This window comes from Austrofundulus limnaeus, unplaced genomic scaffold (genome assembly GCF_001266775.1).
Source record: "Austrofundulus limnaeus strain Quisiro unplaced genomic scaffold, Austrofundulus_limnaeus-1.0 Scaffold96, whole genome shotgun sequence".
In the NCBI taxonomy this organism is placed as follows: Eukaryota; Metazoa; Chordata; class Actinopteri; order Cyprinodontiformes; family Rivulidae; genus Austrofundulus; species Austrofundulus limnaeus.
In genome coordinates, this window is record NW_013952498.1 from 686945 (window position 1) to 703785 (window position 16841).

The 16841-nt window shown below is 39.6% G+C and overlaps 1 protein-coding gene across 1 annotated transcript in view; it reads right to left on the bottom strand.

Annotated features, from left to right (window-relative positions):
* Positions 1-16841, bottom strand: part of ep300b (EP300 lysine acetyltransferase b) — a 53757-nt gene that overhangs the window by 12903 nt on the left and 24013 nt on the right. Inside the window, exons 14-26 of the mRNA XM_014012846.1 lie at positions 16062-16571; positions 15690-15932; positions 15402-15597; positions 13415-13533; positions 8700-8939; positions 5208-5296; positions 3984-4064; positions 2970-3026; positions 2080-2157; positions 1628-1695; positions 1242-1392; positions 846-1106; positions 593-758 (exon numbers count right to left, since the gene is read on the bottom strand). Coding sequence (XP_013868300.1) covers positions 593-758; positions 846-1106; positions 1242-1392; positions 1628-1695; positions 2080-2157; positions 2970-3026; positions 3984-4064; positions 5208-5296; positions 8700-8939; positions 13415-13533; positions 15402-15597; positions 15690-15932; positions 16062-16571 — 2259 coding nt within the window. The remainder of the gene's footprint in view (positions 1-592; positions 759-845; positions 1107-1241; positions 1393-1627; positions 1696-2079; positions 2158-2969; positions 3027-3983; positions 4065-5207; positions 5297-8699; positions 8940-13414; positions 13534-15401; positions 15598-15689; positions 15933-16061; positions 16572-16841) is intronic.

Genomic DNA, 16841 nt, shown 5'->3' on the forward strand with positions numbered 1-16841 from the left:
ACACACACACACACACACACACACACACACACACACACACACACACACAGCATATATATATGGCCTGTGGGAGCTACAAAGATGCATTTTTCCCCCTCAAAGATGTTTTAACGTCTTTTAAAAATGTGTATTCTGCTTTAAACTACGCATTGACCATAAACTAAATCAGACATAATGAATTTTGAATATTTTACCTGTAAAATGACAGCAATCCAAGACTAGGTGGGGGTGCACAGGGTTCAAAAGTAGCCAGCAGCCAGCATTATTTGCAATGTAAAATCTCCATTTCACTGCAWTTTCYCCAGCTTCTTTTACTACAGCCCAGTTGTAATGGGAAGTGGGACTTGCCCAAGTAGTGRAAAGAGTCTCTAATTCAATGCTTTTCTGTGTTTATAAAAGGATCTGTTAAAGCCCTGTGTCTATGCAGGAAATACCATGTAGAGCTCCGTTATTGTTTGTTAGCGATGTTGATGATGATGAGGAACATGATCTTTTAGTCAAAGTTAATTACAACCATAATGCTCACGTGACACCCCTGCAGTAATGTGAACATTTGCAGTTGTTCTAAATCTAAATGAAAAAGAAATCTCACCTTGTAATCATGGACAATTCGCTCAGCAACAGCCTTGTCCAACATCTTTTTGTACCACTCCTGCAGGCGTTTGGGTTTGGGAATCTTCTGGTCCAGAGGGTGACAGTGGAAGATGTAATCGTCCCCTTCGCTGGGAGGACACGCCCAGATATGACCCGTAGTAAATCTGTCACAAAGCATGGCGTTATAAATGCTAGGATTTTATTTTAGAGGATGGAAGGTTATTACTGTTTGAAAATGACATTTTTCTTACCCTATTCGTCTGACGTACTCCAGGTAGCCCAAGAGGATCTCATGATAGACGGCGGTCCTCAGGTGTCGAGGTTTGAAGAAGTGAACGCTGTCCAGGTAGGAAATGTACACTCGCCTCTGATTYGGCGGCGGGCAGTCAGAGCCGTACTCTTGAACGTGCATCCCGAAGAAACACACGTCTGCTCCGTCAATGTCCTCAAACGCAAATAAGGCTTTCATCTTGTAGGGGAAAGACTCAGCCATCTCGCCGCTGTCCACAAACCTGAAACAGAGGCGGGAAAAAAAAAAAAACAATCAGACATTGCAATGAATCAAAAAGAAATAAAACAGCAGCACTGATTGTCTTCAGTGGGAGTAATTTGGGTCAGTTTGTTTGTAGTGAGGTCAGACTGTTTACCTGGACTTCATGCCTGGTTTGACCTCAACCACTTTGTCGGAGACGTGAACCACTCGAATGGTGACCTCTCCGGACTCGGGATGGCTCTGACGCTTGAGGTAGTCGTTCACTCGTGTCTCCAAAAAGTTGCCCAACTTTGTCTGAGGAAGCCCTGCGAAACAAACGACAACCAGCCTTCATCAGTAAAACGGTGTGACACCAATATGCAGCATCAGAAAGTGTCCGGTTAATAATACAATAACACACATTCTTTGAGAGACTACACATCAAAAAACAATAGGAATAGATCGGGCAAAAAAAACAAAACAAACAAACAAAAGCAATAAAATGGAGAAAAGAAATTCAGGTTTATTGATAAACGTGACACAACGACCCACTTTACTTACTTTTAGCAGCGTATTTGTTCTCTTTCCGCATCTTATTGGCTGTTTTCAGACAGTTGTCACAAACGAAGCTGTGAGAGTAGAAAATAAACATTCAGCTGCTGTTGTTACCTTTTACTAATACTTCATCTATTGACATCAATGACAGACTTAAGCAGTTATAAAAAAACTTTTCATTTCAGTCTGCATTTTTTCAAACTGAAGTGAAAGGGTAACTGCTCACTTTGTATAACTTTCTAAAAATCAGGAAATTTTTTTTATTGTATTAATGTTTTTACTCTAATGAGACTTAAAACTGACAGTTTCCAATCTTTTGGACAAACTAAACCTAAGGATTTTAAAACTGATCTTAAACAAAAGGTGTTGGATTTTCCAGCAATTTTCCTTAAACTTTTATAAAAAGTTTTTTAAAGACTCAGCTGAGGTACAGAATGTGTGCATGACATGTGGCTCACCCTGACGGCCATATGGTTTCATGATGCAGGACGCAGATCTGATGCATTTTACGACCACAGTCGATACATTCCACAAGTCTGAGCAGAGGAAAATCCAGAAAAGCAAAAAGACAGAAACAGAATCCAAATGTTTAACAACAAGTAATGATAAGATTCTTGCTTGTTGCTTTGAAGAAACTACAAAAACTGAGAAAAAAAACCCTAAAGTAAATAAAAACCTACCAAGACTTTAACACTCAGATCATTCGATGGTGACTCTCAGCTACTACCACAACAAACTTTAGCTCAATGTCTTTAAAACTAAGTCACAGTTATTTTTGTGTTTTTTACAGTTGATTGGCCGTGGCATCCATCTTTAACTGGGTTGACTAAGTGATAAATCAGTTATAAATATATATATACTCTCAGCACAAAAAAGGGAAATTAGTGTTTAGTAGTMTTTTGTAAAAATGTTTCTGGCAATATATCTTATAGCGAGAACCTGCTTGGCAGCACCTGAGGGTAACAGAAGCTCAAAATGTGTTGTTTTTACTGTAGTAAAATAAGCTGTTTGGCAGKGAAGATCTGATATTTTTTTCATGTGTGCAACCCACAAACTCAGCTCTACTGCTCATCCCACAAATGCATGTTCCTTACATATGTGGCAGCATTTAAATGAGAAATTAACAGACTTTCCAACAATATACAGTAAGATTTATTGCCATGAAGCACTGTTACATAAAAAAATAATCTACCAAACATTAATTTCTTACTTTTTGTGCCAAGTATACACTCAGTGAGACTTTTAAAAAAAAGTCTGTTTTCTGGTTAACAGGACATTTTGCTGACAGATTACACAGTTACTTTATAAACAAAAAAAGCTAATAAGTAAAAAAAAAAAAGGCACATACAGCTCAGGGTCGAGTGTGTCGTTCTTCTTTTTCTGGAACTGATCTTTGTTGATGGACCTGAGTGAAGAACAGTAAAAACACCATTTATAATCTTTAATCTCCCATCATCACAATTACAGATCATTTAAGAAGCCAAATACTTATTAATTCAACAGAACCTTTAAGCTGCAGGAAACAATATTAATTAATTAAAATTTAGTCTATGAACTTTACTTTGATCCACTTAATTAAAATGCTATTCATTTTCTTTATTTACCAGTTTTTAAAAACAACTGAGCATACCCCCAACAAGCCAACTTCTGCTTTTACACAATATTTTACTCAGTAATCAGAATCAGCAAACTCAACCCAATTTTTCTTCAAGTGCGTCTAATTAAAAGCAGGGAACAGGTGCACAAATCTTTGCTTTCTCCTGTACTTACAGCTTTATCTAAAACTGCTTAATTCATCTGTTTAAAGGACAACACTGAGCGCTTTGTCTTGCTATCACGATAACTGAATTACAGCCTTTCTGCAAACAGGCTTCCTACCGCTTAAGGCAAATAAGACTTTTTAAGACCTTTTTGATGCCACTTGAAAAGAAATTTAAGGCCAACTTCACAAAAAACACAAATGTAAAATAAAATTAAAAAACAGTTACTGACAGTTTATTTTAACACAAAACAACTAGCTGAGAGAGGCATTCTGTAAATAATTTAAAAAATAAATGTTCCCAATTATTTTAATATTTGAGACAAATTACAATCATCTTAATTACAATGTTTAACATTTTTAAGACTTCTGAAAGATTGATTTAAGACATTTTAAGGCTAATTAAGGCCTTATTTTTGGTTTGATGAATTCAATGCCTTTGAAGACTTTTTAAGGATCTGCAGGAACCCTGGCAAAATACTGAAGAGCAGAAACTGTTCCTTCCAACATTTTAAAAACTTACATCAGCAATTCAATTCAACAAGTTTAGTAATCAGAACTGACGACTGTTTCACACAAACGTGTGTTAGAAGAGGTACTCACGCCTGAGGCTGGGAGGGGTCGTCCCCCAGGGAGACGTTCTCGCCTTGGATTTCGTTGAAACACTTCTCACAGAAGTGGTACCTGTCAGCAAGAAGCCCATATTTTGGTGAACTACACCGTTCGCCATCAGCACAGCCAATCACAGAGAGGGCACGAGGAAGCAGCCGCCAATCAGGGCAGGGCAGGACAGGACAGGCCGGGGGGAGAGGGCACGCACACGCACAGGATGAGGCAGAGGACAGGGTGGGTCGTCGCCAGGAGGCAGCAGCCAATTGCGGTGCAGAGGGGAGGGGGAGGGGCGGGAGGGTTTGCGTGGGCGGGCGTTTTGATTTTTGCACGTAAATTTTGGAGTGGATGATTGGTCACACCAAAGCAGGCCAATGCAGACATGACAAGCGTTAAGAGAGAGAGAGAGGAGAGAGGGGGAGGGAAGGGAGGGAGATGAGGGAGGGGAGGTCACATTGAAATTAAAAACAAATAAAAAAAATAGGTGAAAAGTTGTTACAGGTCAGACGGAGACGGATGGAGGGACACAGAGGAGGTGGAAAAAACAACCAACAGAGGACAGAGAGCCAAGGCAAAGCAAAGATTAGCGTCAGACGTTCAGTGGTAAACAACAACAACAACAACAAAAACAACAACATTACAGCAACATGAGAGATCACCAGGAGCTGTGGGGGAGCAGGGCAGCGACGGTACAAACTCCAAATATGAACAAAGGTGAATGAGGAGAGAATAATAAAAATAAAACATAAAGCAACAGAGATCCATCATCCTTTCAGCTCACTCATAAAGTGGGAGCCTTTCTTCTGCCTGTATTTCGTGTAAACAAAAAAACAAAACAAAAACAAACAAAAAACAAAACCCTGAGCAGACAACGAGTCAAAGGACTAAAGAAGACAGGAGCCCACTTTATGAACGAAACTCCAACAACGATCTGTGAAGATGGAGATGGTGTCAGAGGAACCATCTGAAGCCAAATTCAGACTCATCTGTGATTGTACTGATGCTAAGCTGTAGGAAACATAATCATTGTGGGAAAAAAACAAAAACAAAAACAAAAAACAAAAAAACCCGACACATTCTAGGTGATCCGTCTGGCTCAGTTACAAGCAAAAAAAAGAAAAAAAGGGGAAAAAAAAGAGGGTTTAAATCACATTCAAACTTTCTGAATGCTGTTTGTTGTCTCCTGTGAAGCGTTCAGACTGCGTTAATGTCCCTCACCTGTTCTGGTAGCTGAAATAAGCGGCATCACGCTGGATGGTGCACAGCTGTTTCCCGTAGCAGCAAAGAGTTTGGGGGGAAAACTCAAACTGTAACATAAAGAAAACAGGACAACATTTACAGATGTGTAACCTGCACACAAAAAAATTGAGAAAAATAAATACAAATTTTAAACAAATATCTCCTCCATGCTTATGGAAAGAAAAACACGTCCATATTTTTCTATCAGAAATGATCACATATTTTCACTGCAACATTAGTATGTCCACAGTAACGTCACATCAAAATACAAGGAAAACATTCTTAGTTTGGCTCAAGATTCTTCCAAAACTGTCCTTAAAGGCTACAAGAAGCAAACTAACTAACACACTAGAGGAGGTTTTCATTTAAATACTAGCAGGCACTTAAACAAGGGATATATTCAGGTCCAGTTTATGTGTCAACATTTTATTTCACGTCAAACTTATGGCCTTTGTTAATGTTTTCTCCAGCCCCAACAGCATTCATTACTTTAAATGTGAAATAGTTTTAGTTTTGTTTTTTGTCACTGAATTTAGCTGATTCTTCACGACAACTAAACAACTTTCAAGCAAAGAAAATTTAGAACTTTTTTGTGTCTTTGACTTTGATGTGTAGAGTAACAGAGAATTGACTTTAATTATCTTTTTCTGTATTATTATTATTATTATAGACATTATTGAACGTAATGGATTTAAAAGAATAAACAAAGTTATATATAAAAGAAAAATAAATTTATAACAAAAAGCAAACAAAAAACAAGAACAACAATAAATTATATTTACACGTTCAAACTTATTTTCTCATTTAAAATCAAACAATTGGATTTTAGTAAAGGTTTTCTTTTTTTACCCAATTTGATAAAATGCATCTGTAAGAAATAATAAATAAAACATAGATGTAAAAATTAGTGTATTTCTTAATTTGATATTTTTTATTTAGGTTATGTTTGTTCTAAATCCTACATAAAATATTAGATTAGATTTGCTTTACTGTCATTCAAACATAGCATCAGAGATGCAATGAAGAACGAAATGCAGTTAAGATCACCCGTATAATTTGGCAAAGGTAATTTGTATATCTAAAAGAACTTGTTTTAAAGCATTTCTTTAAATAAATAGACAGAAATTGGCCCTGGTCTGGACAAAGTTTTGAATTTTACACCTCTAGTATAACTAGGGATAAAGTACCTTTGACGTTTGAATCAATTCAGTATCAATACCCGGTACCTGGGAATCTGTACCGGTACTTAACGGTACCAATTTTTGGTACTTTGTGTGTGTTGTTTATTCAATAATAAACTTTTATTTTTTTATTTAACTTATTTCTCGATATATAAAATTAAAAAATATCAAGACAACATCCAACTCTTTGTATTGTAACATCAGTTGTGTAACTTATTTCTTTAAAGTGCAAACTCTTGAAAACAACAAGACTGTTTTGTCCATCCATCCATCCATCCATCCATTTTCTTCCGCCTATCCGGGGTCGGGTCGCGGGGGCAGCAGCTTCAGAAGGGAGGCCCAGACCTCCCTTTCCCCAGCCACTTCTTCCAGCTCCTCCGGGGGAACTCCAAGGCGTTCCCAGGCCAGCCGAGAGACATAGTCCCTCCAGCGTGTCCTGGGTCTTCCTCGGGGCCTCCTCCCGGTGGGACGTGCCCGGAATAKCTCACCAGGGAGGCGTCCAGGAGGCATCCTTACCAGATGCCCGAGCCACCTCAACTGGCTCCTCTCGACGTGGAGGAGCAGCGGCTCTACTCTGTGTCCCTCCCGGATGACCGAGCTTCTCACCCTATCTCTAAGGGAGAGCCCAGCCACCCTGCGGAGGAAACCCATTTCGGCCGCTTGTATCCGGGACCTCGTTCTTTCGGTCATGACCCAAAGCTCATGACCATAGATGAGGGTAGGAACGTAGATCGACCGGTAAATCGAGAGCTTCGCTTTCTGACTCAGCTCTCTCTTCACCACGACGGACCGGTACAGCGCCCGCTTTACAGCAGACGCTGCGCCAATCCGCCTGTCGATCTCCCGCTCCGTTCTTCCCCCATTCGTGAACAAGATCCCCAGATACTTAAACTCCTCCACTTGAGACAGGGCGACCCCCCTGACCCGGAGAAGGCACTCTGCCCTTTTCCGGCTCAAGACCATGGCCTCGGATTTGGAGGCCATGGTCTAGTTAGTTTTCATTTGTCTCTAAAAACTGTATCTAAGAGCATATATAATGTATTTTTATTTCTTTCCTGCTGTTTTGTCTTATTGCACAAATTAAAATCCAGCTCCACGTGTTTCTATTGATGTCATTTCCCCGCTAGAAAAATTGTGTGATGGAGGTCCATGGAAGGCAAATAAGTTTAAATCAAATAAACAAAATAGGATGGAGTTAAAATAAATAAAAGTTATTCAAGCTACGTTTTGAGCATCCAAAACGCGTCCAACACTTCAAGTTAGCTGGTTGTGCTCTTTCAGGTCAGATGTGTTCGGCCTGTCGGGAAGCTCCTCTGTTGTTTTCCTCTGCCGGTCTCTGTTTAATGGCGGATGAAATAAAGAAAGTGGCGGTACTTTATTTACTTTGAGCAAGTGAACGTCGTGCTCACAAGATAATTAATCCACCAGATAATTCAGAGGCGGTCTGTTCGACAAGTTTCACTCCAGGAGCTGCGAGGCTTTCAGCTACGTTCAGACCGAGCTCTGCCTCTCTTTACCAGCAGCTGCTGATGTCATTATGCTTTTGCGTGATGCTGCGTTCAGGACAAGCATGGAAAACTCACTACTCTTACGCCAAACCGGCCGCAATGATGCATTTAGATACCGAAACATGGTACCGTTTGATGTTACGTGAATAGATACTCGGTAGTACCGACAGAATTCGGTCTTTACATCAAAAAGTATCGAATTCGGTACCCATCCCTAAGTATAACTGAGTCTGACATGATTTAACTTATTATCATCAGGGGGCAAGTTTACATTTAAAAATTATAGTTTGTTAGGATAAAGATATAAATTTCCATACATAATGTGACAAAATAAATTAATAATTTTATAGATTTTTCCCCCACACATTCCTGATTTATTCTATAAAAGAAAATATTATAGATTTTTTTTTTTTGGACAAAGACTGAAAATTCTGCCATTTGGTGAAAAAAAATATTTTTTTCATAAAGCATTGTTTAAAGACTTCAGTCAAATTTTCCATTTCAGCAGGAAAGAAATAAAAATACATTATATATGCTCTTAGATACAGTTTTTAGAGACAAATGAAAACTAGCTATAATTGATTCTGCCAAGTCAGATATACCCCCAAAAATAATAAAAAAATGAATTTTTTTTCTCCGAGTTTTTTATCTGTATAGAGTGGTTTGAAACAACGTTTGTTGTGACTTGGTGCTACATAACTAAACTGAATTAAATGAGTTCAGAAACTACTAACCTGAGCACCTCAACAAAGAGAAAAGGAGTAAGAGCAGCTGAGACTCACCTTCCTCCCACAGCAGTAGCCCAGGCCCTGCATGACGGGGTCGATCTCTGCCTCAAACACCTCGGCCAGCTTGGAGCAGTACTTGTAGACTCTGGAGGTCTTGCGGTTGTACAACCAGGCGTTGTTGAACATGAGCCAGATGTCCTCGATGTACTGCCACGGCTCTTCGTACTGACCCGTGTCCAACTTCCGCTTGATGGTGGACAGGTCCATGGGGTTCTTCACAATGTCAAAGTAGTCCTGAATTGTCAGGTGGAGGTGAGAAAAGGAAGGTCGGTGGAACGGTTTGGTCAATGGGGAGGGAGGAGGAGCACCACCGGCATTGTCGGGACGGTGGACATCAGAGGTGGGTGCGGACCAGGTGGGACCAAAGTAAGGAGAGAAGAGGGTGCAGGGGGGACAATGTTGTTGAGCGCTGCAGAGAAAAAGGTTCACGTGCAAACAGAGAGACATGACAACTTCTGCCCTCCAGCTCTTTGCTTTGCACCCAAAGTACCCGACTGTGTGAGAGCAGCAGCCAGACCACCGAGACAGAACCGCCCGGTCCTCTGCTGCTAAAGACAAACTACAGAATCATATGGGACATTCATACCAATCAATGGGTCAGGAAAATAAAGATCCCACACCGCTGGAAAATTTGAAAAGCTCAACTCTCAGGCTCAGGTAGTGAGAAGGGTGCAAAACCAAGAAGAAACAGAGCAACAGGCTGACAGAGATCTGTGCTTTCAGCTACACTGTGGTTTGCATCAACAACGCCAGCAGGATGAGAGGAAATAAGATGGCCGGGTTAAAGCCAGCGAAGCTGAGGTGATGCAGATGCACGTGAGATGGACGAGTCTCCAGAGTTGTTTTTCTCTCTTCCTGCTGCTGCTCTGCCTCTCCTCCGAAACACAATGTGGAGTGTTAAAGAAGCAGAGACGAGGGTGAGGAAAACAACCCCCCACCCTTTTTTTTTGAGATTCAACAAAAGGCAAAATAAATAAATAAATAAATTGGTGCGAGTTTCAAAGAGCAGGGTCCATTTTCAGCATCACCATGGCAACGTGAGTTATGAACAGACCCTCGTCTCTGAATGGATGCACTCACACCAACAAACAAGGGATGCATATTAGCCTTGCAGCCTGTGGGGGCAAATTTACGCCACAGCCCTCCGGTGCTTATAGACCAGCATGAACCAAACACAGCTCTGTGCAAAATTTTAAAACCACCTCTCATTTCCTTATAGTTTAATTCCAACGTGACTTTTCTCACATATTTAAAGAAGTCTTGATCAATATGTGACCCGTCACATTAAACCGAGGATTCAGTCACAAAGTGGTAGGTGGAGAAATAGGTAGCTATAGGTCATTAGTTAAAATCAGAGTTGTAAAGTAACTAAGTACAAATACTTTGTTACTATATTTAAGTAGAATTTTTGGGTATCTGGACTTTACTTGAGTAATTATTTTTCAGCCTACTTTTTACTTCTACTTCTTACATTTTCACAATCCATATAAATTGTGCCTCCTAGATAGAGTGAATTTAATTGTACCTGAATTAGACGTATAAATATATAAAGTTCTGATACCCTATTAGTTTATACACAAACAAATCATGTCACACTCCATAAAGACAATCATTAAAATAAAAGGACTGTACTTAAGAAGTATTTGTATTTCATGTATTATATTATTGCATTTGGCCACAGCCCTCTGTTAGATTTTCATTTTGGGGAAAAGGTTTGGCACTCTGGATATATAAACTGAAACAGCTGGACTAGTGCATCCTAAATTTAACAAATTATTTTAATACAATATAGTCATTTCTGCATTTTTTTGGGGAGGTCACATCCTAATAAAAGGTACTTACGAAAAATCTTAACTGCTCATTTTAAATCAGTACTTTTACTTTTAATACTTAAGTACAAAAAAATCTGGTACTTTAAGACTTTTACTCAAGTAATATTCCTAAAGGAGACTTTGACTTTTACTAGTAATTTTTTGATAACATACTTGTATTTTTACTCAAGTATCACTTTGTGGTACTTTACACAACACTGGTTAAAATGTTGTCAAAATCTAATATATGAACACTATTTAAATGAAATATAATCCTACATAAGTTCTTGCAGCACTTTTGTGAGCAGTAGCTACAAAAAACATAATCTTGAGCAGAAAAGCCTTAAATTTTTGTCATATTCTCAGTGAGTAACCTAAAAATAGGATTCTGACCAAATATCTACGTAATATCATGAATAAAAAAAACAAATGAAGACATTTCTGAAACAAATAATGACATCAGGATGATCCAGGTGTCAAAATGTAGTTTTAAAAAGTAATCTGAATATGTGCTTCAGTCATTTTGACCAAATTTAGCTTAATCCTCAGTTTGATGTGATAGACCACAGATAATGTCTTTAAAAGTTAGGTTGTTTTGGACTTCGGCTGATTTTTCACTCATTTTCTATCCAGTTTTGTTCCTGACCATGAAACAATATTGTGCAGTGTTTGTTAGCACACTGTGTCACAAACTTTATTGTATAACAAGAAAATCTGACAACAGATCTGAGATGCATCATTGATTTTATATCAAAGTTTCAGTTAATGATTTGGGACCATGTTGGTGCTAAAAGTGTGGTAAACTGATTCCATTTCATTTTTTATAAATTCAACTGAACAACGGGAATAAATTGTGTGTTTGTGACGGCTGCAGGTAGCAAAACAACTAAAGATCGACTGAAGAGCTTGTTGTTTTGTAGCTTGCTACAGTTGTTTTTAGTTAAAACTGTTTGAAAAAAGCAACAAAAAAAATAAAAATAAAAACAATCGTTACAGTCGCTACAAACAAGTTACTCTGATCTGTGTGACCGCACCCCGGTTGCTCCTAATTTACATTACTTGCGTTCTGTCTCCACTCCGCTGCGCAGGTCGCAGTTGTGCATTTCAAGTCCAGTTTACATTATCGCCGCTCCGCTCCGACAGACGTGCAGGAAGCAGATCGCACAATAAATTCAGTGATAAGTGTGGAAGTCACAGCAAAAAATTAATTCTGTGAAAGACGAACTCCAAACACAGCTGAAAACAACGATATAAAGGCTTTTGGTATCTATGTTGAAACTGTCTCGCTGTCGGCGTTCTGAAACTTCTGATTTCAAAATAAAATGCACGTGTATCGTGTGTGTACACATATGCTTCACGCTACATTTCCATCTGCTTCTCAAACAGAACAATACATTCTGACACCATTTGTGTAGAAACATCCGTATATTTACTAATAAAGCCGCAATTTCGACATTATTCAGACAAATTATTCTGCCGAATAGTGTCTTATTTTGAAAATATGGATGTTGTGCTCGTTTCTGTTCCTGTTGGTGCAACGTAATCTTTAAAAATTGACTCCGGCGCTGCTCCGTCGTCCGGCAAACATAGGATCTTTCTAATTTTGACAGATCGCTGTCTGCTCACCGCCGCCCAGCACAGCCAGAGTAACACTCTCATTGATTATAATGGGTGCGTATTTGCAGCGGAGGTCGGACCGGAGTGGAGTGGAGACGGAACGCAAGTAGTGTAAATTGGGGGTTAGTGAACCAATCCAGGGCTGTAAAGGATAATGCAAACATGCCCAGGCCAGTCCTTGTGGTGAAAAAGGCCACGTGTGTCAGTTTCCTTGAAGAAAAGCATTTTACCTGCTACCTTTAGCTTTAAATTAAGATCAACTTGTGTTCAGAAATGAAGTTTTAGTTGAAAATTCAAAATAACATCAGTCCCTGCAATAAGGGGCAGATGTTATACGATTAATTTCTTCCCTTTGCTTTCTTTTATATAATTTATATAAATTGTGTTTTTTTTTTGTCTTTAGATTTTTTTCTTGTTTTAATGAATGAATAAAATTAACAAATAATGAAAAAAATCTGAATCCTCAGAAGTGAAATTTACAGAAATTAGGGGTGACTCAAGCACAGTATTGTATCATGTAGAAATGTTTTTTAAAAATATTGTTTCACCAGATAAAGAATCATAAATTTAAGATTATTCATATTTCGTGAATATGAAAAGTAATTCAACAATAAAAGATAACTCTGTCTCTTTGTCTCAAATACTGAGGCGCAACGTATCATCTCACCTCTGAACATCGTCAAACCACAACTAATGAGAAGATGGAGAACTAGTTTACAATGATGAAAGCTACTTTAACTCAAAACTAAACTTTAAGCACAAAAGACAAACAAAGCAGTAAATGAAAGCAACTGGCTTATGAAATGTAAAAGATTTTCTTCAGTGAAATACAGAGAAAATCTCTCGTTTTTATCTGATGAGCCAATAATTCAAGTGCTACAGTGATATCTGGATCACATAACGATCATTTTAACAGGATGATATTAGCTGTTGGTAAAATATATGACAATAAAAACATGACATGAATTTAGAATGTTTTGTCATGTTTGAACTTGTACACATGTTCATAAGTGCCAATGCTTTGATCTACAAACAAAAAAATAAAACAACTACTTCACACACATAAAATGTTCTTAAATCTAATTTTCTTAACCTTTTTCATGCAATGAGGAAAAAAACATTAAAAGAAACTTTAGCTACAGAAAAAACAAGATTAAAATCTGTGGCAATAAATGGAAAAACAAGAAAGAAAACAAAAAATCTATGTTTTTATGATGAAGCAAAATGGCAGCCAGCGCAGTCCCTTACCAGGTTAGTTTTGTTACTAGTTCGAATACGTACGGGTATTCCCAGTAACTGGGGGTCCACCGGCTGACGGAAAGGAAGGGACTCAGGGTCCTGGCGATACAAAGACTCCAAGGTGGGCATGAGAGCCTGACGCAGCTCCTCGGGCTTAAAGACTGGAAAAGGAGGAGTGATGAAAACAGAAATGAGGAGGAGAAACAGAGAGGAGGCGGCCAAGGTTTAAAGCCACCGTTTTCTGCTGCAGMTGAAAATATTGATCTTCCTACTAGACGTGCACCAGAGCTGCGCAGGAAGCTGCTGCTGCCATTATGTGTGCCTGCTCATAATTTAATATAAATCTTGTATTAACAACAACACCACGGTAAACTGATGACAGTTTAAAACAAGGGTGTCCAATCCTGGTCCTTCAGGGCCGTTATCCTACGTTTTACTTGTTTCTCTACTCCAACACACCTGATTCAGTGATTCAATCCCCTCTTCAAGCTCTGCAGAAGCCTGATAATCACTCATTAATACAGCATAGCYTCGCTGCAGGACCAGGATTGGACTCCCTTGCTTTAAATGTTTCTAAAATAGTGTTTTGATTAACTGATGTTAAAAAAAAGAGATTAAGCTTGTTTTAAGACTGCATTGGGACTAGCTGTTACCTCGTTAATCCAGTCAGAATAAACTCTGAAGTTGTTCAAGTTGTGCAAGCTATTTATTGTTCATAACCTTTCCAACAAACCCTACTACAAAGTATGGATGGTACCTTTGACATTTGAATCGATCCGATACCTGGGAATCAGTACCGGTACATAACAGTCCCAATTTTAGGTACTTTGTGTGCTATTTTTTAATAATAAACTTTTTTTTTATTTAACATATTTCTCAATATATAAAAATGAACAAATATCAAGACAACATCCAACTCTTTGTTTTGTAACATCAGTTGTTTAACTACTTACTATAAGGTGAAAACTCTTGAAAACAACAAGACTGTTTTGTCTTTTTACACAAATTAAAATCCAGCTCCACGTGTTTCTATTGATGTCATTTCCCTGCTAGAAAAATTGTGTGATGGAGGTCCATGGAAGGCAAATAAGTTAAATCAAATAAGCAAAAGAGGATGGAGTTAAAATAAATAAAAAGGTATTCAAGCAACGTTTTGAGCATCCAAAACACGTCCAACGCTTTTTAAAGTTGGTTGCTTGTGCTCTTTCAGGTCAGACGCATTCAGACTGTCAGGAAGAGCCTCTGTTGTTTTCCTCTGCCGGTCTCTGTTTAATGGTGGATGAAATAAAGAAAGTCATGGTACTTTATTTACTTTGACAAAGCGTATGTCGTGTTCACAAGATAATTAATCCACCAGATAATTCAGAGACGGTCTGTTCGGTGAGTTTTACTCCAGGAGCTGCGAAGCTCGCTTCAAGCTACACCGAACTCTACCGAACCAGCAGCTGCTGACATCATTACACTCTTGCACGATGCTGCGTTCATGACAAGCACGGAAAACTCAACACTCTTACGCCAATATGGCCACAATAATGCGTTTAGTTACCGAAACATGGTACCGTTTAATGTTACGTGAATAGGTACTCTGTATTACTGACAGAAATCAGTCAGTACTTATAAAAGTATCGAATTCGGAACCCATCCATGCTACAAAGTGAACAAACTATCCCTTTAAAAGACTCAAACAGCGCACATGAAACACTCAACCCAAACAGATTTAGGACCAACGGTTGTTTGTTTACTTTAACCTGACATGTTGTCTAGAGTTGCACAGAATTTAGGATTTTCTCATTGAAGAGGAAAAATAAACTCTCCAACTGCCTATAACCGTGTCTCTTTTGTGAAGCTTCTGCTTTATTCTGTAAGATGAAACTGAATAAAAGTGAACTGTGTGATGAAGCCAATAAGCAATAATAAATTTTGGACATTGTAGAACCCAAACAGCACAAACATGTATGAAATGTAGGATTCTTCCCTCTTCTGTCTAACATCTTGTTAAAACCAGACTGCTGTAAACAACATTACTCACTTTTCTTTTTGCTCTGAGTGCTGACTGAGGAGCTGTTGGTTACTGATGACCCTGATCCCTCCTCTTCCTCCTTGGGCTCCTTCTTCACTTCTGGCTTCTTGTCTTCACCTGATGATTCTGACACCGACTCGGAGGAGGAGGATGTATCCATGGGCTCACTTTTACACCCGTCTCCTGAAGACTTCTCTTTCTTCACCTGACAGGAGGATTGTATCAGCGTAAAGATTTCCTTTTCATGTTAAAATATTCAGCCGAGTCAAAACTATTCAGGGTTTCTGAGAATCCTACCTCAGGTTTCTCTTCAGTCTTCACCTCAGGCTGACCCTTCCCCAGCTTTCCCTTGCCATCTCCTTGGGCGTCAGCTCCTTCGGTGTCCTCCTCTTCCTCCTTCTCGGTTTCCATCTTGACATCTTCCTGGCTGGGAGCAGGGCCGTCTGCAGGGGTGAGCTGCGAGCCGGGATCAGTGCTGCCCGGGATCGAGGGCGGAGAAGAAACCTGACCATCAGCTGTCAGTGAAGGCTTCGGAGAGTGCTGAAAATGAACAATAAGGAGGGTCAGAAATACTAAATTTAAAGTATATTATTCTGGATTGTAAGAACAAAAAACTGCCTAAAACATTAAAACAACATGGTTTGTTAAGACCAACACGTCTGCACTCACTGGAGTCTGCGGCAGCTGTAACGGTGCGTGAACGTTGCGGGCTGGGATCGAAGAACTCTGCCCTACCTGCGGGCCTGGAGAAGCCCCGCCCCCAAGTGTTTGTTGAGGAGGCTGATTGGTTTTGTCAGAATTCACCATTTGCCCTGATGGCTGCTGCTCTGAAGCTTGTTGCTGCTGCTGCTGCTGYTGGGGGTGCTGCGGAGGAGGCATCAGAGGTGTGGTGGGGGTCTGAGGCTGTGGGGTCTGAGAGCGGGTCCCCGTGGGCGGCGTCTGATGGGGCTGAGGCGTCGAGCTGCATGCCGGTGARGGGGAGTTTGTTCGGACAGGCGGGCAGAGAGGGAAAGAGTTGGGCTGGGTGGAGGACGGAGGAAGGTTCGGGAGAGGCCCGACACAGTTAGCGTTAGCGGGCCCCACAGAAGCACCTGGGGCTCCGGGGCCTGGGACAGAGGAGGTGGACTGTGCTGCTGGGCTGCTGGCGGGGAGGGAGGAGGGTGTAGACATCTGGTTCTGCTACAGAGGATCAGACATACTTTTATTGTTCATTTATTAAAACAAAAGAGAAAAAAAGAACACTACCACACCAAACTTTAGCTCAGTGTTTGTAAATTTAACTAGTTTATGACCATTCTTGCGTTGTCCATGGTCTGTGGCGGCCATCATGAACTATGCTGACTTTTTTTTTTGTAAAAAAAAAAAAAACTTCTTGGTTTTTATCCTGATTTTAAAGGGATCCGTGATTAGTTGTAACATTAGACTTTATTTAATAAACATGTATTTTAA